Raw genomic sequence first — 23,419 nt, forward strand, 5'->3', positions numbered from 1 at the left:
TGGCTTCCAGGTACCTGTGTTGCCAGGTTACCCGAATTGTTGCGCACCTGGCAATGCAGAAGTGGTCCCCAGGAAAAGTTCTAGAGGTATCTCTAGGCCAGGTGGGTCCATATCTATGATTTCTAGACTCTGTAAGCAACCTCAGAAGAAAGGTACCCTTCCCTCTTCCCTTCTGTTCTTTTTTTTTTTTTTTTTTAAGTATATAGGAAAATTGAGATGAGGTTAAAATTTGAGATACATATCACTGATTGCTTGGGTCTTTCTGGGTATGGAGTGCCAGGGAATGTCTATTTAGTGTTGTTTTCCCCATATCTGCTATTTTTAAGAAGTAAATATGTTTTGAAAATATTTTTGATTTTCCTCTTTTGAATTTCAGTGACTATGTTACTAATAACCTCTATTTTTATGAAAAATAGTAAATCTAGTAAGCTCTAACTCATCGCTGCCCTCAAGCCTTGTCTTCTTTCTTAACCATCATCCATACAATTGTCCCTCTTCTTCAAACCTTTCTGTACCTCCCTGTTCCTATGAGGTAAAGTCCCTGCTCCTCCAGGTGCTATGCAGCCTCCCCTGCCTTGGAGCTGAACTTGGCCTGTCTTTCCACGTTCACTGCCCTCGGTTGCCTGTGTCAGACTTCGTGCTCAGCTCTTATAATGTGCTCATAGGTCATTTGTTCCACTCTCTGGTCTCTCTGCACCCCTGTAAGGTGTATATTCAGCATGACATTTCTTTGGGAAGCCTTTACTTACTCCCCAGAGTCCCCTCTGCTGGGCTTCTGAAGTGTTCTCTGCGTACTTTTTTCATTAACACTTGAAATTTACATTTAAATTATCGCTTTGACCAAGACTCCCCACTTAAACTGAGAAAGTTAACTTATATTCCTCTATTGTTTATCATTTTATCTCCAGCTCTCTCTTAATTTCTGGAATGGAGTAAACACTCCGTTAAGTATTTGTGGAACTGAACTAAGCTATTTATCCTTAAGGCAGCTTGTAGGGTTAGGCAGCTGGGAAATACTCATTATGCTGCCCTGGAGGTTTTTTTTTTTCTTTTTTTCTTTTTTTTTTTTTTTAGCCATTCAATTGCTTAATCCCCTTTTCTACCTCTTTAGTTTTCCTTTTCTAATGCCTGCTGACACATGACTTTAGCATTATCTCAAAACTCCCTGGACCAGAACACACCCACATTGTAGGAGGCTTTACTCAGTTTTTATCCTGGCCTGACATATGGGAGGTTTCTTAAAGTAAAGCCTTTTGGATTTGGCAGGTGCAGTCCTTTGAGAATTGCGACAACTTATCTGTAAGGTGAAAGGACCTGAAAAATTATTGAGTTGGACCTACATATATTATGGCTGAAGAAACGAGGCTGAGAGATTAAATGGCCTTCTGAGATGATGCAGCCTCTGAGCGGCAGCTTGGACTAGAATTCCCTTCCCCTAGCCCAAAGTCTGTGCTTCCTTCCCACACAGACCAGTTTGGCTCTTAATGCTGACAGCCAGTAAAAAAGGAAGTCAGCCATTTCAAAATACATTTTCCTTATATTTAAGATCATTTTAGCTAGTTTTAAAATTATGAAATGATATGTGCTTTCGGTAGAAATTCAGGCAGCAGATAAAGTTGCATCTTTTTAAGTATAAATAAACCATCTTAACCTCTGTTACGCTATGGAAGAGGTTTCAACTTTGTCGAAACCATTCCTGAGAATGTATCTCAGTCATAATAAAATCCTAGAACTCTCATCTTGCAGGGCCTGGATTTACTTTTGAAGTTTGGAATTACCTATATTTTATGTCAAACAGTAACCTAGAATTTGCTTTTTAAAAAAGGAACCTAGAAAGAGGAAAAAAATGAAAGATTCTAATGTATAGAGACTATCACTAAGAAGTCCTCCCTCCCCGTGCCTCCCCCCGCAAAAAAATGAGTCATGTGTTCTGTTGTATCAGCGGATTTACGTATAAGGACCTTTGGCATTTTAGATGCAATGAGATCTTTTTAACTTTAGTTTTCTTTTTCCTCCGTAATTGGAGGTAACCATAGAAATACTGAAAGTGAACTTTCTTTGTAAGTTTTTGAATACTTTTATTTTGAAACCTCACTCTTCAGTAGAGTTTAAGGGAAGTATAAAAAAATTTCCTTTTGTGTGGAACATAGTAAAACATAGAATTATCTCAAGTGACTGGCATCTTAAATTGAGTTAAAAGAAAAATATTAAGAAAGCAGCAATTGCTGTCAATTGATCAGTTCTGAGTAATCCATAGCTTTGCCCTGGGTATTATAATCTAGAGGAAAAAAGATTATTAAGCTGCTGTCCTGTGTTTTGTTATAATCATCTGGGCTAAACTTTCTCTTTATTTTCTGCTAATCAATAAAATGTTCTCCCTCATAGGCACTTTCAGCTGCAGCAGCTGTTTATCTGTTTCTTTCTTGAGGCACTGGGCAGTGCCACAGCATTTTTTTTCCCCTTTATTCTGAGAGCTTGCGTTATCTTTTCCTCTGTAATTATTTCTGGATCACCCCACCAAGCATTTATCATGCCCCTGTACTTCTAGGTAAACCAAGCCTTGGTTTTTTTCCTTATTGATGTCTTCTGTCTAGGAAGACAAGGCAAACATGCCTTTTATACTGTGATTTTTTAGGAGGTTATTTCAGTTAGCATATGGGAGAAATTCATCACATTTATGTCCTGTATACACCATACATGCACTTTTCTTTTTCAATTAACAACACTTTGTTGTCATTGCTGTTGCAGATTGCCGGAAAGCTTTCCTGAATTACAGAATTTGACGTGTCTTTCCGTAAATGATATCTCACTGCAGTCCCTGCCTGAAAATATTGGCAAGTAAGTTTTTATGTGAGGTTTGTGTATATCAGGGCGAGAGGGTGTTTATAGCATCAACTTCAGCCTCCTTTTCTTTTACAGCTCTTATTTTTTTCTACTCAGAAAGCCTTTAACCCGATCTCGAATCTCACCCTCAAGAAAGATCATAGCCGGACTCCAGTGTTTTTGCTTTCAGTTGCCCCTAAATTTAAAGGGTTAAACAGGATAATGGTGCTTGTTACTAGTGAAAAACCTAATTTGTTTGGACGTGCTCTTCAAACTGGGATTCCAAAGTAGTTAACTTAAGCAAACAAAGTAGCTCTGGTCATATAGGCGGTTGTCAATAAATACTGTTAGGAATTACCACTCTCGGCGATTTTATTGAAAACTTGGAGTAGGTACCCCTGAACAACAACTGTGTCCACCAGTGTTTGTCCACACAGACCTGAGAATAGTGGGTGGGAATGGGGTGTTTGGAGAGACGGATGGGGTGGGATGGGCGCATTTCCATGTTCCTGGCTTAGAGGTCGGGGAGAACTGCCATGGCAAGAAATAAAAATGTTCTCTTACTCATCCCCTCAATGAATTAATTATCTCAGCAGATCTTTTCCGTACCTCCAGGACATACAGTGGGTTAAGTCAGGCTGTGACTCATGCTTTACCACTTAAACTAAAAGCCCAACCTGGCTGGCCAAAGCTAGTGGACCAGTGTTCCCCAGTGTCATAAAAGATTTCCCTTGTGCTCACCTGTCCTGCCCGAGTTCTAAGACAAATCAGAAACTTTGTTTTTGAGACCTGCAGTGTATCTGACAGATGTCCGTTCTGCAAAGGGTCTCTTTCCAGAGGTCTGTGGAAGTAGCCTGTTTTTCAGAGACAACTTTGGCCCCTCCCCCCCACTCCTGTGCAGGCGGAAGACAACCGGCTGACCCCTGTTTCTGCCGGCACATTCATGCTTTTCTGAGATGCAAGCTGTTTAAACATTTTTGTCAGTAGACTTGCTGATGCAGATTTGTGTCCTTAATGTCTCAGGAGGGGAAGGAGACGGGAAGCCCCCAGTACACCCTGAGTTTATGGGATCTGTTGCAGGGAAACAATAATGTTTTACTGTGGATTTCATGACTTACCACTTTTGCCGTGGCAAGATTCATGTATTTCTAATGAATGTAATAGCCATTTAAATACCTAAACTGACTCCCCTTCCTCCTCGGGAATCTCTGGAATCTAATTGCCTTGATACCCTCCTTCCCACTTTTTTCTCAGCCTACCACTGCCTACGTGTTGACCCCTTCTATCCCCCAATTCATATCTTTTTTAAAAAGCCTGAATGCTTTGAGAGAAAATATATTGTTATTAGACCGAAGTGCCCCTGTCACTCCCCACTGTATTGTTTTAATGGAAAATGTTACTTAATAGTCATTTTAGAATAAATTACATGTCCTTTATTCCATCTTTTCTGTTAGTATCTGTAACTGCTTTTGTCAATGTTCAGGATTTCTTGTGTATCTGCATATTCTGTCAATAATAAGGGTACTGTTTTGTTTTGATTTTAGACTATATCATCTTATGTTACTATTATAGCCTTATGTAACTGATTGCTTCCAAAATAAACTGTCACTTTGAACTTGTACCCTGTGGTGAATCATCACCCAGGAAATATGAATATGGGGCAGATAAGTGAATCAACTGTTTCCTATTAGGTCAGTTTGTGAAAATGGGAAATAGGGAGTTTTCTGTTCCTGGTTGTTACTATTTTCTTTAACCAAAGCAAGAGACTCCATGGTTTCTACCTGTTGGATTTAAGATTTGCGCACGCTAAAGTAACAGAGAGTTCTCACCTAGTAGAAACAAACAAAGAACAGAGTCCTTGGAGAAGATCGGGCATCTCTGGTGTCCTAGACCGTTCTGGAAAGGCCCTTGAAGCAGTTGAAATGGTGAAATCGCATACGTACATAAGTATACTACATTTTTAAGCAAGTCATTATTTGAAACTTATGAACTTTCCTCGTAAAAACAATTCTTCAGTTTCCCAGAGGATTCCCAAATGGTTTCTTGAGGGCACTGAACCAAAATATTTAGTAACCAAACAACTACTCAGAGATAGTATGGTTTTGTAAATAAGGCACAAACATCTGATATTCCAAAAAAATTTGAAAAGGACCTGAAATGGCCATCTGAATGATCATACCTACTGTTATCTTTGTAGATTCTGAAATGGGAGTTGTTGCATAAATTAACTCTGCTTATTTGGTCAGATGAGTCAGCCACCTCAGTGTCTGCCTTTTGAGCATCACTGACAACGGGACCTCAGTTTCTCTTTTCGGCACCTAGCACAGTACTTGGCATGAACTGGGAAAGTTATGGATTCGTCAGGGACACAGGCCCCCTCACGATGGGCAGGAGCGTCCAGCCTGGAGGAGGGCGCGAAGCCTTTAGAGCAAGCCAGCTGCAGTGCCTCGAAGCTGGGGCGTCCAGTGGGCGCCTGCCCCACAGTGTGTTTGGTTTGCCGATGGTTGGGTAACTGGAGGTGTGTTTGGGGGTTGACGGCGAAGTTGGGGCTGGAGCACGGCTCTCCTGGTCCCCACCCCGTGTTTCCCACTACTCCTCACACACTCCCCCTGCAGCACCGTCGGCTCCCACGGCCCTCGGGGGCCAAGGAGCATTTTCTTAGTGCCCCTGGCAATACCTAACTTGCTCCATTATTAAATAAGTAAGTGTCACCAACTTAAGTCTTTTTGTCCTGACAACCTAGTAGCTGTTTGAAAAAGTAATACCTTTAAGTGGAAAGAATAAATATTCCTATTTCATTTTTAAACATTGCCAAATATTTGCTGTAAGATATGGGTCCCTGCTGGGCACTGCCCAGCCTCTCTCACTGCCACCTCTTTTCCCATTCCACATTGATTTTTCACCTGGTTCTTGCCTTTTGTCACTGAAAACCCAGCTTTGCAAAGATACGATGTCCTTGAAGGAACATCCTGCTGTCTAGTGTGGAAACTGAACGATCAGAGCTTGTGGTTCACGTGGTGTCTAACAGCTGTTGAGTCTTGCCATGTGTGTCTCTCTCAAGTGTAAAGTATTCTGTGGTGCTCCTGTGAGTTGGCTGCCGCTTCCCTGGGTGCCTCGGTGCGCAATAGCCGAAATTGTTGCCCCCCTGAATCCTTGAGTGCCCTGTTAGGAATACTGGGGAATACAGAGCCTCAGCCACTGGTGTGTGGGAGGAAACCAGCATCACACAGGTTGTCGTACGTTCGAGGGGCTGCAAAGCGCTGCAGTTCATGTCCTGCACTTCATAGCCAGGTACCATCAGTGTGGTTACTTTAATAAAGCAAGTCTCTCAAATAGTAGAATCCTTTTAATACTTTGCAATGAGATGAGGAATAATCATGAAAATCTTTTGAACCATGTTGGAGTACACTGGTTACCTCATGAAAAGTCACACATTTTCCTTTTATTAAAAAGTAAGAATGTCCCAGATTTGCTGACCCTTTTCTGTGATGGCACGTCAGCACATTACCTTGTCCTTCAAAGTAAAGGTGATGTTTAGAAAGAGTGAGAAACTAACTTGCCTTCAATAGATTTTGTTTTTAAGACTCTTGTTAAAAATACAAAAACACAGCAACTTCTGATTAGTCTTCATAAACAAGTGATTGATGTCAGGGAAGATGGCGATTTATCAGCAGAATTTCAACGAAGACCTTACCATAGCAGAAGAAATTTTTTAAAAAATTAATATGACAATTTAATAAATGAGGCTGAGAATATGGTTCTTCTTGAATCAGTATAACTTGTGAAGAATTTTTTCACCTAGTATAGCCATTACGCCAAGTATTAAAACAATTTAGAACCAATTGTTTTGTCCCTGAACGTAAAACAAAAGATTTGCTACATAATACAGTGCTCTCACTATTGAGAGCCCAGAAGATTTTTTTTATTTTTAATAAAATATTTTTAAATGCTTTATTTTTTACTTAAAAAACTTTAAGAGTACATGTGTATACTTCAGTGTGTGAGGACCACCATTCTAGAAGAGAATGTTTGGGAGTCAGTTAAGCTGGACGGTGGTCCTTCAGTTCTGCTTTTTCAGGTCCCTAGGGGTTGCACTGAAGCCTCTCTCGGGCACCCTGGAGAGTGAGAAACAGTGCTTTGGTGGGTGGTCTCTGCTGATCCCTGTTTGTGCTGGCACAGCTCTATTCTTAGCTTTTTAATTTTTTTCTGCATTGATGTTGCATTTCATATTTGCTCTAAAAAAGTCTGTAGTGAATAATTTTCAAGGTAAGTGTGGAGCCCACTGTGGCAGATGCCCGGTATTACTTGTCTGCTGCACCGTGGAGCCTTTACCGTGATGTAGACCCAGCGTGCTCTGCTCAACCCCAGCGCAAAGCTTCAGAGCCTTTCAAAAAAAGTGAGCTTTAAAATTGTTTCCCTGTTTCCTGTCTTTACCAACTGGCCGAAGGTTGTCCTCACTAAGTGACTGAAATTCTACCTCTTTTGTCCAGCCTTCTCCAATGACGGGAAGAGGTGACGTAGATCCTCAGTGCACAGGTTCCCCGACCGAGGCTTTACTGCCCACACAACGAGTGCGTTAGTCCTTTATCTGTACACAGTTTAGTGGTTCTGTGTTCAAGCGTTTGCACCTGGCTCACGCTGTACCCTGAAAGTGGGGGAGTCTTTGGTTGTTAAACTCTCTTTGTGTCTGGACCGACGCTGGTGTTGCTCCAACATATGGAATGAGTACCTGGGACCAGGCACACAGAGTTACCGCCTTCACTCTGCTAGCTTCCAACCTGACATTTAGAGGCATCCCAGTTAGGTTCTTAAAGCTTTGTGAGGACCACATTGGCCTGTTCCTATGCAGTCACTTTTCTGGCTTAATGCTATATAGTTGATTAAAGAAACAACTATGAAAGGAAAAAAAAAAGATTTCCATTGCTCTAAAACCTTCTAATGAAGAATAATTATTGTCCATTAATACCGCTTAATTTCCCTGCTAAAAGGAGTCATTAGGGAGAGATTTTACTATGTATTTTTAGGGAAAAAAATTTCACCAGAAGAACTGGTAAGCTGCTTCCTTTTAAGATTTTATTTATTTATTTATTTATTTATTTATTTATTTATTTAGAGCAGGCAAGAGCAGGGGGAGGGGCAGAGGGAGAGAGAGAGAGAGGGAGAGAGAGAGAATCTCAAGCAGACTCTGAGCTGATCTCAGGACCCCAAGATCATGACCTGAGCCGAAATCAAGAGTCAGACGCTTAACCGACTGAGGCAGCCAGGTGCCCCAAGCTTCTTCCTTTTAATATCAGTTCTGACATTTATTGCATTTCCTTTTCTGCTTTTGTTACCAGAAAGCTCATAGCTAATTTTGATGATCAGTGAGCACAGCTGTATTAATATCCATGTGATGAAGGAGACCAAGGAGTTGCTGATATTTACAAGGGGTTGGGTGCTCTGTCAGGCACATACATGGTGTCGGTACAGCATGCCTACTCAGGTTGGTGTTAACGACCCTGGGTTTCATTAGCTTTGTCTCTGACGTGGGGATAAGTAGTCCGCCCAGGTTTGTGTTGCTGGTGGATGGAAGAGCTGGGATTCGAACTTAGTTTCTTCCATGAAGAAGCTGCATTTTCTATTTCATTAAATTTTTTCACATGTTTACACTTTATAAAGACCTCTTTATATCCCCTTTAGAAAATGCTGGGGTAAAATTAAGTAAATGACTTTACGTATCACTGAATTGCCAGTTAGCATGGGAGGGCAGCAGCCGAGGAGGGAATCATTGCTTAGGGTCTTTGTAGAGTTCCCAGTCTTGGGTAGGCTTTAAGAACACTGGCTGAGTAATATCGATGTTTCACATATGCCCACTGAACAAACCGGAAATGCAATTAAGAAAACAGTTCCCTTTATAAAGCACCAAAAAGAATGAAATACTTAGGAGTAAATTTAACAGAAGAAATGTAAGACACGTATACTGCAAAGTATAAAACATTGTTGAAAGAAGGTAAAAATGACCTAAATAAATGGAAAGGCATCCCGTGTTTATGAATTAGAAGACTTAATATGGTTGTGATGGCAGTACTCCCCAAATCTCTTGATTCAACTCAGTCCCCATCAGAATTCTAGCTGGCTTTTTTTTGTTTTGCAGGAATTGACACGTTGATCTCCAAATTCAGATGGAGATATAAAAGACCCAGAATAGCCAAAGCAGTCTTAAAGAAGACGTGCAAAATTGGAGGATTCACACTTCCAGATTTCAAAACTTAACTAGCAAGGTTCCATGATCAACGTGTATCGTACTGGCATAAAGGTAGACAGAGTTCACTGGAATAGAATTGGGAATTCAGAAATAAACCCTTGCATTTATAGTTAACTCATTTTGACGGGAGTGCCAAAACAGTTCAGTGAGGAAGGATAGTTTTTTTCAACAGACGCTCTTGGGACAACTGACCATCCATATGCGAAAGAATGAAGTCCCACCCTAACTTCATACCACATACAAAACTTAATTCTAAATGGAGCAGAGACCTAAACGTAAGAGCTAAGACTCTTATAAGAAAACAGGTAAATCTTCGTGACATTGGATTAGGCAGTGGTTTCTTAGATGTGACACTGAAAGACCACACAACAAAGAAAAAAATGGATAAATTTGGACTTCATCACAATTAAAGACTTTTGTGCATCAAAGTCCACTCTCAAGAAAGTGAAAAGAAAACGTACAGGTGGGAGAAAATATTTGCAAATTATGTATCTGTATCTGATAAATGTCTTGGATCCAGAATATATAGAGAACTCTTACAACTCAACAGTGAAAGATAAATAACCCAATTAAAAAAAATAAAAATGGACAAAGAGATTTGTCCAGAGAAGATATACAAATGGCCAATAATCACATAAAAAGATGCTCAACATCATTTTAGTTATCAGATGAATGCAGATCAAAACCACAGTGAGATACCACTTTAGACCCACTAACTCTAATAAAAAAGAAAAATAACGATAACAAGTGTTGGTGAAGATGTGTAGAGACTGAAACCCTCAACCATTGCTGGTGGGAGTGTAAAATGATGCATGCTTCTCACTTGAGGGAGCAGCTCCTTCCTCAAAAAGTTGAACATAGTTACTATGTAACCCAGCAATTCCACTACCAAAGAGAATTTAAAACACGCCTACACAAAAACTTGTGCATGAATGTTCATAGCTGCTTTTATTCATAATAGCCAAAAGGTGGAAACAGCTCAAATTTCCATCAGTGATGAACTGATAACCAAAATGTGGTATATTCATCTAATGAAATACTTAGCCAAAAAAGTATTGGGGTACCGATACATGCTACAACAGAATGAACCTTAAAAACATGTTAAGTAAAAGAAGCCAGATAGAAAAGGCCACATGGTGTATGATTCCATTCAAACGACATATCCAATATAGGCAAATGCATAGAGACAGAAATTAGATCAGTGGTTGCCAGTGCCTGGGGAAGGATAAGGTTGTGGGTAGCAGGGCCAGGATAAGGAATAGCTTAAGGGCGTGAAGTTTCTTTTTGGGTGATGACCGTTTTTTAGAATCAGGTAGTGGTGATAGATCCTTACGCCAACTTGAAACCTAGTGTTGCTGAAGGATGAGACTGTACCTGGGAGCCTGACCTAGTTTATTCTTGCAGGAAATACTCTCTAATGTAGCCTTATGAGTAATGTGCTGAGGTCATTTTGCCTCAGTTACTCAAACCTGGTGACAAGGCGGGTACACATAGCCAGAGCCTCCAAGACCTTCAGGTCATGAGGAGTGGGAGCGAGGTTGAGAGCTTATAAGACTCCAGTGGGAACTCGTAGAGAATTTTGAGAATCCGGGAAGCCTCTGTTTCCATCTGGGGGCATTTGTCTTTATGTATCTGTTTGCATGAGATTCCCTGTCCTTGGCCTTTAAACAAACATACCCTCAAAAAAAAAACAAAACAAAACACAAAAAAGAACAAAAAGTAAGTTAGTCTAAATATATCCAAATATCTCTGTTTGAATTTGCTCCTCAAAAATTAGCATTCTACAGTGCCCAGAATGTAGCTGTCAGTAACAAAATGGTTATTATCAGTAAACATTTAATTATGCAATTTGCTAATAGAAGTAGAGCAACTGGATAGGTCCTGGGTTCCCTGGCAGGTTGAAATAGAGCATATAGGTCCGATTTTGGGTGTGCCACCCTTGGGAATGATGATCTTAATTTGAGTGGGTCTTAACTAATAAGGCCTAGGACCAGGCTGCTTACCTATATTGTATTAGTGAATGCTGCCTGAGAGGAATAAATCTTACTGCTCTTTTTTTGAGGACGAGGAATTTCTATAAAATGTTTGTTTCAAAAATAAAAATAAAGATTTTTGGAAGTTTCTAGAGCAAAGCCACCATAAGGAAATTTGTTACCAGAGATTTCTTAAATACTAATTTGGTATTAAAAAAGCAGAAATTTGGGGCACCTGGGTGGCTCAGTCGTTAAGCGTCTGCCTTCAGCTCAGGTCATGATTCCAGGGTCCTGGGATTGAGCCCCTCATCGGGCTTCCTGTTCCGCGGGGAGTCTGCTTCTCCCTCTCCCACTCCCCCTGCTTGTGTTCCCTCTCTGGCTGTGTCTCTCTGTCAGCTAAATAAATAAAATCTTTAAAAAAATAAAAATACTAAAAAGCAGAAATTTTATGAATATATAAGCAAACTCTCCCTGTCCCTAATAATGTTTTCTCCAGTCAAGTAATATTGCCATGAATGTTTATAGATTGTATATTTTAATGTTTTTATAGTATACTGCCATTTGTCTGCTTGTTCTACCTCTGTTTATTTTATTTTTTACTTTCTTAATGATTTTGGCCACCAAAATGGAAAAAAAAAATCCAAGTGGATTAAAAGGGGATTTTTAAAATATAGTGGAGAACAGATGTAAATTCTTTAAAGTAACCACTCTTCCAGTCCCTGAAATAGAATCCTAAAAATACAGATGGCCTACATTCTGACTTAATATTGTAACTTTTGTCCCTGCTATCATGAACTCTGTAAAACATTAAGCATTAGTGTGAGAAGAAATGCTTCAACATACTCTTTTTCTGTAAGAGCTTATTAAGTTGTTTGTGGTTATTGTTTTGTTTTACCCCATTTGGTGGTAGAAATGGTGGGAAGGTGTTACAGGGAGAATAGAAAATCGTGTTTTTTGTAGGAAAGTCACTCCAACAGTATTGCACAGAAATTTAATTTGCCAGATTTTAAAATTGAAGAGTAAAATACCTGTTAATGAGGAAATAGTTAAAAAAAATAAGGTGTTTATAGAAGTAATATACTGTGCAATTATTTAAAAAAAGAGTACTGATATTTACAAATAAGAAATGAGACAAAAATCTGTGTGAGCAGGGATTCCTGGGTGGCTCAGTCAGTTAAGACTCTGCCTTTGGCTCAGGTCATGATCCCAGGATCCTGGGATCGAGTCCTGCATCCGGCTCCCTGCTCAGCTTCTCCCTCTGCCTGCCTGCCACTCCCCCTGCTTGTGTACACAGCTCTCTCTCTCTCTCTCTCTGACAAATAAATAAAAAATATATTAAAAAAAGAAATCTGTGCGAGCAAAGTCCTAGATGTGTGTGGGATAACTTACATGCGAAGATGGGGAGGATACTTGCTTGTCTTTGCATAAAAGAAAGCTCTGGATGAATATATAAGTAGCAAAAGGGTGATTTTCAGTGAGAAGGGTCTCAGTGGTGGGAAACTGGATAGATGAAGGAGGAAGGTAGAAGGAAAACTTACTATTGAATACTTGGCTGCTTTAGTTTTCTCATCCACAAAGTTGGTTCTTGTCGAAGGCTTACAACGATCTCTATCATATAGTAAGCTGCTGGTATCATTATTAGTGGTCGAAGTGTTAGAGACCAGTAATTCTCATATTGAGTCTCAAGTGTCTCATTTTTTCACATTTGTAAAAGTATTAGAAACATCTGATGCTTTATTTGGTCTCCATACTATCACGTTTTAACTGAAGTGGCTGATAAAGGCATGTGGAGTTTGAGTCTCCTTGTTTCTCTTGGCCTAGGGATTAAGAGCCTGGTCTCAGAAGCGGGCAGAACTGAGTCTGACTCCCCCACCCCAGCACTTGCCAGAGCATGTTTTTTATTAGGTGCTGTAAGGGAGGCAGAGATGTTTGTGCTGAATTGAATAGGTTTCCTTGATGGGAAAGGCACTATCCTGACATCTGGGTTGAAGATGCATGCTGTATTCTGAAAGGCTAAGAAGGGAGATCATTCATTTGTTCATTTATTCATTCAGTTTTGTATTACTTTCTCTGGTCTAAATCTGCATTTAGGCAGATCTCATTTTATGTCAGCTGTTACTAGAACAGTTTGGAGAACCATCTTTTGGAGTGCGCTGGTAGGATTCTGTACTTGCCCCGGGACTATGCAACTTTTATCTTTCTAAAAGTTGGCCGGTGCCCGCAGCTCACTGTAGTCTGAAGTTATGGGGAAGCATTACCTCAGAAAAGCTCTTATTTTATATCCTTTGTTTTAAATTAATTTTTGAATTTTGGAAAGTTACAAAAATCGGGTATTTTTTTTATAACACCCATATACATTCCCATTTCCCCCACTGGCCAAAACCAGTGGAAACTAAGAAGTTTTGGAATCAGAACCTTTTTGCTTAACAGGATGTTCTACTTGGGTGTCAACGTGGTAGTGGTGGGAACCGTGCGTTTTCTGTAACGGGACGTTATCAAGTTCTGTACGTCTGGAAGTCTGGTGGCATTTTTGCAGTATTTTTGCTCAAGCATTATTTGCTTTTAGTAACCATGGCTTGTGCCTTTTATCCTCAAGAGAAAATGTAAAGGTAATTTAAAAATGTGTGCCCTATTTTTAAAATGACATAAAACACTAAAAATCCTAGTGTTCTGGGTGTGGTTAAGAAGGTAAGACTGGCATATTTGCCCCGTATATGATAGGTGCTTTTAAAACTGAAATTATAAAGAGAGTCCAGAGAATGGAGGGCCCCTGAGATGCCTCACGGCGGTGTAGGGTGAGAGCGGGAGTTTTGGCTTCCCACCAGACTTGAATTGTGCTTTTGCCATTTTCTAATGGAATTCACACAAAGCGCCATGTTCCTAATTGTGTCACCGGCCTGTCATCACCCAGATAGGTTGTTAATAATCAAGAGATGACGTGTGTGAGGAGCTGTGTGTGCGCCTCCTGCCAGAGATGGCGGGCAGATGGTCCGGGTCAGGCAGGAGGCCTCAGGACAATGCTCAGCATCAAGGCCTGTGGAAAACTGCTTTTTTTTTTTTTTAAATTTTATTTTTAAAAGACTTTATTTATTTATCTGTCAGAGAACACAAGCAGGGGCAGCAGCAGGCAGAGGGAGAAGCAGGCTCCCCACTGAGCAGGGAGCCCAATTCAGGGCTCGATCCCAGGACCCTGGGATCATGACCTGAGCCAAAGGCAGACACCCAACCAACTGAGCCATCCAGGCGTCCCAGGAAAACTGCTTTTAAAGAGCGCGTTTGGTGATGCCTACCAATAAAGTTTGTGAAACAAGGAAGGACTTTTTCCTCCTTTTATTAAGTGTATGCCTTTCATGTATCAAAACTGGTGTGAAAGCAATGAATGTTGACTAGATAAAATGACAATTTCATCAGTGATTGTTAAAATATAAATGTGAAAATAGCCAAACGATTACCACCTCCTCAATAAAACTGGCCAGGGGTTACATGAAAACTGAAAACAAAGCCCTTTGTTGTTCAGTGTTTTGCTTTTACAGAGGCTTCACAAAAGTTACTTATCACCCTCATCTACAGGTTGCTTTTGGAAATAGATACTGGGTGGTTCCTTCTCCCCTCCCTCTCCTTCCAGTTCTTCTGTCTTCCGTGTGAACACATGGCCCAGTAGAGCTACATTGCTGCAACTTCCCATTGGCCTACACTTTTTTCTTAAGAATGTCAGCATTAAATTCATAATTACTAGCACGGATTTTGATTTTTTTAAAATATATTTTGAAGAGTTTTTCTTGCTTCCACTTTGTGAAGTACTGAGTTTTCTAAAATTGGGGGACATACAGATTTTGTGCATTTCAGCATCGAGTTAAGATATATTTTCAAGCAAACAGGCTTCACATATGTGTATCTACTGTTTGTGCAAATCAAATTTACGTTTTCTGATGTTATGAAACCAGCTTTGTTAGTACCCATGATTCTGGCTTTCATTTTGGAAGGAGAATGGAGGATTAAGGCAGATTAGAGTGTTGGGATAATGTTTGACTCCTTGTGTTCTGTGTGTTCACACAATAAAAGTCCTCCAAATCTGGACATTACTATGGCGAGATGAGCAAAAGCTTGAGTTTTCAATTGGTGGAGAGCTTAGTACAGTGCCTGGTGGAGTAATAGATGAATCTGTTGCCTTCTGAATGAGTAATGCGAGCTGGTGCTGACGTCCCCTGGGCATGTGAGGTGTCTGGTGAGGCAGAGCCACCACTGCCTGCAAAAATTCGACCCAGATAATCAGTGTCCAGGGAAAACATCTGTCTCCTCTCACCATGCTCCCGATAGGCATGGATTACACCCGAGAGGCAGGGGAATCTGCAGAAAAGAGCGCCATTGTGGCCTTTCATAGGAATAAAAGCAGCTTTATTACAGTTCCCATATACTGAATCATTCTTGTGTTCCGGGCACCATGTGAGGTGTGTTACTACTGTGTCCTTGATGCATTTAAATGGCCGTCATTTCCATACCGTTGCTTCCAGGTACTCTGTGAATTTGTGATCTTTTTTTTTTAAGAATTTTTTAAAATTAATTAATTAATTTATTTATTTGACAGAGACACAGTGAGAGAGGGAACACAAGCAGGGGGGAGTGGGAGAGGGAGAAGCAGGCTTCCTGCTGAGCAGAGAGCCTGACTCGAGGCTCGATCCCAGGACCCTGGGATCATGACCTGAGCCGAAGGCAGACGCTTAATGACTGAGCCACCCAGGCGCCCCAAGATTCTATTTATTTATTTTTATTTTTGCAAGAGCGAGCTAGCACATGAGAGGAGGCGGGAGGGGCAGAGGGAGAAGCAGACTCCCCGCTGAGCAGGGATTCCCAATGCAGGGCTCCATCCCAGGATCCCGGGATGATGACCTGAGCTGAAGGCAGACGCTTAACTGACTGAGCCACCCAGGCGCCCTGAATTTGTGATATTAAGTAGAGCACATGGGCCCTCTGGACTGAGATGCCCACTACTTTCAAACAGGGATGGTCTCTCACTGATGTTTGGAAGAAGAACTCTGACCTTTGTGAGATTAAAGGCATTACTGTTTTTTATGGTAATGGCACATATTTGACATTCTGAAGTCTGGAAGCACATATTTGGCTTCTATCTTGGTCCCGGCAGTGGTCGTCTTTGATGACTGCTGAGTTATGTTCACATGTTAAATGTAACAAGTATTTAAATAAGGGCGCCTTACGTTGATGATGCTTCTCCTTTAATTTTAATATTAAAACTTGGGAGGTAGAGAGTATGTTGTTTTTAATGAGGGTAGGGACAGTGGTTATAGATATTTTTCTCCTGGGAGGAAGTGACGTATGAGGTTTTTATTAAGAATTGCTATTTGTGGAGTGTATGTATGAAGAGGGGGGAATGGGAAGAAGGATCTCAGGAATTTTCCTTATATTGTTTTTTCTTTTGTTCATTTCTAGTCTTTATAACCTGGCTTCCCTGGAACTGAGAGAGAATCTTCTTACGTATCTTCCTGAGTGAGTCTCTGGGCAAAATAAGAGGGGATTTTGTACTACATGAATTTCTTCAAGTATTTAAAAAAAAAAAAAGGTACTACAGTACTTTGTCAAAAAGAGATTCTGTGTCTTCTGGAAAGTTTAGGAGATGCCAGCCTTCCATTAATAGTTTTTCCTTGGTAATATGTACAGCCATGCAGTCCAAATGAGTCTTAGTTTTGGAAATGAGTCCGCGTGAGGAATACCATATTGCTCAGCATTTCTAAGTACTCTCTAAGCATTCCTTCTCCTTTTTTTTTTTTTTTTTATAGCTCTCTTACCCAGCTGCGGAGACTAGAAGAACTTGATTTAGGAAACAATGAGATATATAATTTGGTAAGTCTGTATTGAGGAGAGATTTAGATTTAATTTTGCCCTTAGGTGTGATCAAAACATACTTTAGGGGTGATCTTTAGGGATGTATTCTCACAGATACAGCTTGGCAACATTAGAGAGTGTGTTTCAGTTCACACAGGTTAGGAATTACGATGTAGGGGTGGGGAGGGTCAGGACTCGAGATGACGGGCAGAAATGGAAACCACCGGCATTCTTGGAGAGCTTTGGGAGTGCTTTTAGGATGGGGGACTTGCATTGGAGAAGTCCCAACAAACATCCTCTATAGTACCCATTTATTAACTGTTGAATTGGGATTCTTTCTTAGTGGAAGACTAAACATTGGATCTTTGTTACCATAACATTATTTTTGTTTGTTTGTTTTAGCCAGAATCAATTGGAGCTCTCTTACATCTAAAGGATCTCTGGTTGGATGGAAATCAGCTGTCAGAATTACCTCAGGTAGGTGGTGATTTCACATTGTTTCCCCCAAATTATAAAACACCCACAGACACCACTCATGTATTGCCTGCTTCTGCATGAAATTTTCTATAAGGGGGATCTTGAAAACCAAAAACATTGGTTGAAAAAGCACATTTGATAAAATATATTAAGCATTCATCATGCTACATTGCCACAGAAAAACTGAAAGCCTCAACCCACCATTTCTAAAGATAGCAAATATATCCTTTAGTTTGTGAGGTCTGTATTTTATTTCATCCATGCTCCCCACGTGGCTTACTTCAAGCCCAGCAAATCTGTAAATTGCCAGGACCCCTGATTCTTAGATGGTATCCATTTATACCACTCTTTGTGATGTGCCACGTGCTTTGGGAAGATTGTAACCACATTCTGTTCTGTAGTAGTTGATGTCAAAGAAATGTTAAAAGCTTTTATTTCAAATTTTTTGCAAATACTGCTTGTGGTTTAGCTGTTTTGTCAAGGTGTTCAGGTTTTTCCGACTATTACCAAATGTGAGAACCGTGTTCCAAATGAAATGGAGTCTGCATAGACTTCTATATACATAATCATCTTATGGAGCCCTAGTAAGCAGGCTTGCCTTCTACTTAGGTGAGAGAGAAACAGAAGCCAACTAATCCAACAATAAAAAACAAGCATTTTCCCATTACTTAGGTTTTGTCCAGCTGTTACTGAATTTTATTCTTTGCTATATCTCACAGCCAGTCTTTAAAGTTCAGGTATATTTCATGATGGTCTAGGTTTAAAGCAGATCAGATGCTCAGCTGGTTGGAGCAGGTGTGATGGTGCTATGTACTTTAGGTGAGGAATGCCATGTTAATGCAGGAGGTCTGACTCTAGGAGAAAGTACTCAGTAACATGTTATGGCTGTAGTTACAGCACTGGAAGTATGAGGACCTCACTCACAACTAAAGGAAGGGAGGAACTAACTGCAGTCTCTCTAAGGTCTTGGCTGCATTTGGGGAAAGGAGACAGACTAGCAACTGATATAGGTGGAGGTTTGATTAGTATCTAGATTTCTCTAGGAAATTATGAGAAATCCTGGTTGGGAGAATTCAGGTTACTTTGGGAGTCACCAGATGGGGAATAAAAATACTACGAGATTATCAGGAAAGTAATACACCAGTTCTGGGGCATGATGGGGAAAGAATGTGTGTGTGTGTGTGTGTGTGTACAGATGTACATAAATGATTGTGTACAAATACAAAATGCCACATCCTGAACACAAAAAAATTATAATTCCAGTGATCTTGTTGTAAATGGTTATTTAAACGTCTCATTCCGTCCCTCTTTATAAACTTCTGTTAAACCAGGACTCAACTCATCAGATAGTCCAAATAATCAGAATTACTTCCCTGTCGTCATGGATGACAGAAAGAAAAGGATACAAAAGCATTGTTAAAACGAATTAATGAAAAAGAACACCTTCAAGGATCAGGCCTGAAATTAGTAGAAAGGCAGTCTGGTTTCCTACAGACAGGAATTACAGGGGCGTGTCCATAGGGTGCGTATTAGGTAAGAGAGAAGCTGGAAAGAATAGATCAGACCAAAGTAAGTATAGATTGAAGGATTTGTACTTCAATAGATATCTACTATGTAGATATCAAGGAGCCACGTGACATTTTAATGTTTTAGTGGAAGGGTGGTCTGATTGCATACCTACAGCCAGCTATGTTTCCAGGAGGAAAATACAGAAACAAGAGTTTGTAGCACAGACTTGGCCAGGGAGTATGAGGGTCAGAGCTAACGGTCTGGGTGGAAGATAATGACCAGAGGAATTTAATACAGGGGCAGTGGAATGGCAAAGGGGAGGCAAGCATAAGAGAGAAACTGCATTTTGTGAATGGAAGGCAGGATATCTCTTGAGCAGAATATTAGACTCATTGAGGTACTTTCCCTGCTCCTGGGATAGTCTGTTTCCTTTGAAAGCAGGATGCTTCTCTCTTCTTTTGAGGTTAAAGGCATCAGTGGATGTGGATGCCCCAGTGTTGCTGGGGTATAGTTGCACTGATGTTTGTTGTGACAAGTACTACCGGTAATGGAAGATATAAAGTAGATGGTTTCTTAACAGAGAAAATCTCAGGGTCACTCTGAAGTATAAGCTGCTATTGAAGTGATTGATTCTAAACTTGAACTGGATTCTAGACTCCTTTTTTTTTTTTTTAATTATGTAACCATAGAGTCATTTGTTCTCTCTTGGTGCCAGTCTCTTCATCTGTTAAGTGAGAATGATTCCTTGCCTGCCTGAAGTTGGAGGGCTTGGCATCCCTCCCAGCTCCGTGTCTGTGATTTTTACAGCTTCCCGTTTGCATTGGAAAGGGGTCTGGAAATTTACTCCAGCCTTCTCATATAGATAAACGCTAAAGAAACATCCTTGGGATGACTTTGGGATCTGACTGTGAAAAATCACTGTAAGAAATTCCTCTGTACTGTGGCAGGTTTAAGCATGAGCCTCTTTTTCTGTGTCACTGATGTAGGAAATAGGAAATCTGAAGAACCTGCTGTGCTTAGATGTCTCTGAAAACAGGTTGGAAAGACTTCCTGAAGAAATCAGTGGCCTGACTTCATTAACGGATTTAGTCATTTCCCAGAACTTAATAGAAATGATTCCGGATGGCATAGGTAAGTATGGAAAGTAACTGCCTACTAAAGATGCCGGCTGTTATCTCAGGCAGTTGGAGCTCACTCTGATCCTTTGGTCACCACTCTCAGATGCTGGGGATGTGGCTTCTTTAGTCTCCATGTCATTAATTTGTTTTTAAAGAAGGAATGCGGAGAACATCTAATGCAATTGAAGTCTCTCGATAGGCAAGTATTTCTGTCATCCTGGTTTAGTAGCAGTTGTAGGTATGATTACTTCTAAGTGTTGACTCCTCTGTCTCTTCTGCATCTTGTCTCAGCGATTTCAGTAGAGATTAGTCCGAATAATAGATATGTTTCAGACATGGGAGCAGTCTCTAAGAAATTTCTAAGTGTGCATCCTAAATAGTTTATGAGAAAGTGACTCTGACCGTATCACATGACCTGGGGAGAATGGTGTGTTTGAGTTGAGCCTTTTCTAGTACATTGAGAATAATCTTTTCCTTTAACCATTCTATGCCATTTCCTTTAAAATAAATTAGTCCAGACATTTCCTTTACCATAAAGGCATTCAGTCCCGTGTGAGAAAATAAACACAGGGAAGGTATAAACAGACATGGACCAGGAGCTCCACCATAGCAAAGCCACTTAGAGGTTGTAAGAAACTGTGTTTAACCACGTGGTTAACAGGATTGCTGTCTTTGACCTTTGTTTAACTCTTATTCAAAATATCAAAGTTTGTAAAAGATTTTCAGTAGTTGGAAAAGCTGTATGACAGAGGACCACTTCCCTTCTAGTATTTGGTCAGGATGAAAGCAGTAGCTGATCGTTGCAATGGGTCAGGAACACAGATGTTGCCTTTTGGTTCAGAGTGGTTGGAAAATTGGTAGGGATTTTGACTCCAGGTAGAGAAGGTCGGTGAGAATGCTAATAAAACAGTTGTAGGACCTGGGGACGTTTGGTTGCTGGGCATAGGAAGTAGGAGGCGTGAGATGGCTGACTTCAAGCATTTGAGAGGCCGTCCTGTAGAAGAGAAGTCAATTTGTTACCGCATCTTCTAGTTCAGACAGCTGCAAGAAAAGGTTATAAATGAAATACTGGTTACCAGTTAGTCTGGGCTGGTTAGTGAAGGGATGAGTGCCCTGTGACTTGAAGTGTTCAAGGAGAGGCAGCAAGACCACTTGCCAGTAATACTGTTAAGGAGACTCCTCAGTTGGAGGGAGATCTGTTGATTCAATTCAGTGTGCCCTGTGGAGAAGGCCAGTGCCTCTCCTGCCGGTGTGGACAGGTGGAAACCCTCTGGAGACAGTGTTAGTAGCTTATTGACTATGCTAAATAAAGAGCTTACGAATCTGTTAGTTCTCCTGCCCTGCTCTGTGACAACACGCAGGGCAAGTTAATTTTTTCAACGTTTTCCTTTCTCCAGCTTTACGTCTCCTTTAAGAGAGAGGCCATTTTCTGATTTTCCTGGGGACAGTGTCCCCATGCCAGCCTCTCTCAGTAGATAATGAAGGATATCTGCTCTGTAGGTTCATTCCTTGGATTATAGTTGAACATGAGAATCCAAAAGATTGAGGATTTCCTTCACTCAGTGGGGATATTGAGGAAGCTGTGGTCACCCCATTCCTCTTTTCCATGGCCTGTGGGCACCACCAGAAAATCCACTCTTCCTGACCTCAATTCTTCATGTGGCGGTTCAGAGGTTTCCATTTTATTCTGCATACCTAGAACCACTTCATTACAGAAGCCTTCACTAAGCCAATTTCACTCCTAGGTGATAGAATAAACCACACTGTATTTTTTGTTTTTAGTGAGGATGATTCTTGGAGTAAGATGAAAGTCTCTCTCCTTTGTACACGAAACATTTCCTGTTCTCAAAGATCCGTCAAGAGCTAGCGGTTTGTTTTTCTGTAAAGTTTCTGGCTTTGATACGATTTTTTTATGTAGTGACTTTTAAAATGATTTGTTTCTAATTGCTGACTGTTTTTGATGTTCTGATAAAATTAACTCTCCACCTTTAGTGATCTAAATGAGAAAGATGTGGTTTCATAATGTGAAAAGCCAAGTGAGGAAAAAAAAATAACTAAGACAAAAAAAGAACAGATAAGAGATACCAAGTGATGATTAGGAAGACAGTTGTAACTGTCTTGTTGTAATGAGTTGAAATAATACTTTTACAGGAAAACTAAAGAAACTGTCAATCTTGAAGGTGGATCAGAACAGACTCACACAGTTGCCTGAAGCAGTTGGGGACTGTGAAAGCCTCACTGAATTAGTTCTTACAGAAAACCGGCTCCTGGTGAGTGTGGGCTGCACATTCAAATGGATATGTATAGTGTGGTTTCTGTATCATAAAGACTTACTAGGGTAGAGTCTACTTACTCATAATTGGGGTGGACTGTATGGAAATCTTCTTATGTTACATCTAAAAACATGGACTTTGAAGCAAATGCAGGACATAAAGATGATTGGCTTTTAACCTGCTTAAGTGAAGAGAGTGGTAGTTAGGCTCCGCTGACAGAGGTCTCCAGTGAGGGATGGGGATGTGCCGATGCCTCTGCCACGGTGTCCGAAGACCGCCGGAGGAAACCTTCTCTCAGGGTTCTTCGAGCAAATGGCAAGAGAGAGAGAGAAGGGGAGAAAATGGTGTTTGGCTGCGAAAAGCCTTGGCGGGACTGGAGGGATGAGTGCTCTTTGTGGGGCTGAGCGTGGAACTGAGATCTTACCCCACCCTAGAAATCGGGGGTGTCGGTAGCTGCAGGTGTCCCACACTTGGCCCGGGCTTCCCCATCCTTCCAAGGCCGAAGCTTTGGCGTCAGCCACCGGGGGGGGGGGGGGGGGGGGGTGGTGGGTAATTAGCAGGACGATAGCGGATCTCTGTTGCTGCTCCCGTCCGGCTGCTCTCTGCTTTCGTCAGGCTCTCACCGATCACTCCATCCTCTCCTTCTCTCTCCGTTGTCTTCTAGCAGCTGTGTTTGCTTCACCGTACTTTCCCACCTTTCTTTGTCACTGTATTTCCTACCTTACTCTCCCTGCTCCTTTATCCTCTTCTCTTTTCTCCTTTCTTTATAAAAACAGTAAGCGGTGCTCTTGAGGTGGAGAGAGCAGAAAGACAGCACGAGTGGGTAGGACACAGAGCTGGAGCAGGAGCGCAGCCCCATCTCTCCTCAGGCAGCTTGGGCAGCCTCCTCTGGCGGGTGTAGTGGAAGTGCCCCAATCTTCTGATGCTAGTTTATGGTTTTAGGCTTACAGATCGTTATCATAACAGCTGTAAACATAACATTCGCCGCTGGCTTCCAGCGGAGCGTTGAAGCTGTCCCCTCCACCAGGGCCCCACCTGGTTCCTAGAGTGCTCTGCACGCCCCACCTCCCAGCCCTGCTCACCTTGCTCCTGTCCCCATGCCGCCTGCCCTTCCCCCAGCCTCACGGTACTCCTGCTCAGGATTCTGGTCTCCCCAGCCCTCTG

General features: G+C 41.2%; 1 protein-coding gene across 3 annotated transcripts in view; it reads left to right on the forward strand.

Annotated features, from left to right (window-relative positions):
* Positions 1-23,419, forward strand: part of LRRC1 (leucine rich repeat containing 1) — a 125,345-nt gene that overhangs the window by 79,849 nt on the left and 22,077 nt on the right. For all 3 annotated transcript variants that reach the window (XM_025890647.2, XM_073905108.1, XM_073905107.1), the window contains exons 4-9: positions 2,749-2,838; positions 16,486-16,542; positions 16,833-16,896; positions 17,281-17,355; positions 19,851-19,995; positions 22,134-22,252. In XM_025890647.2, the coding sequence (XP_025746432.1) occupies positions 2,749-2,838; positions 16,486-16,542; positions 16,833-16,896; positions 17,281-17,355; positions 19,851-19,995; positions 22,134-22,252 (550 nt within the window). The remainder of the gene's footprint in view (positions 1-2,748; positions 2,839-16,485; positions 16,543-16,832; positions 16,897-17,280; positions 17,356-19,850; positions 19,996-22,133; positions 22,253-23,419) is intronic.

This window comes from Callorhinus ursinus, unplaced genomic scaffold, assembly GCF_003265705.2.
Source record: "Callorhinus ursinus isolate GAN/ISIS: 27379988/994484 unplaced genomic scaffold, GSC_fseal_2.0 scaffold22, whole genome shotgun sequence".
NCBI classification, from domain to species: domain Eukaryota; kingdom Metazoa; phylum Chordata; class Mammalia; order Carnivora; family Otariidae; genus Callorhinus; species Callorhinus ursinus.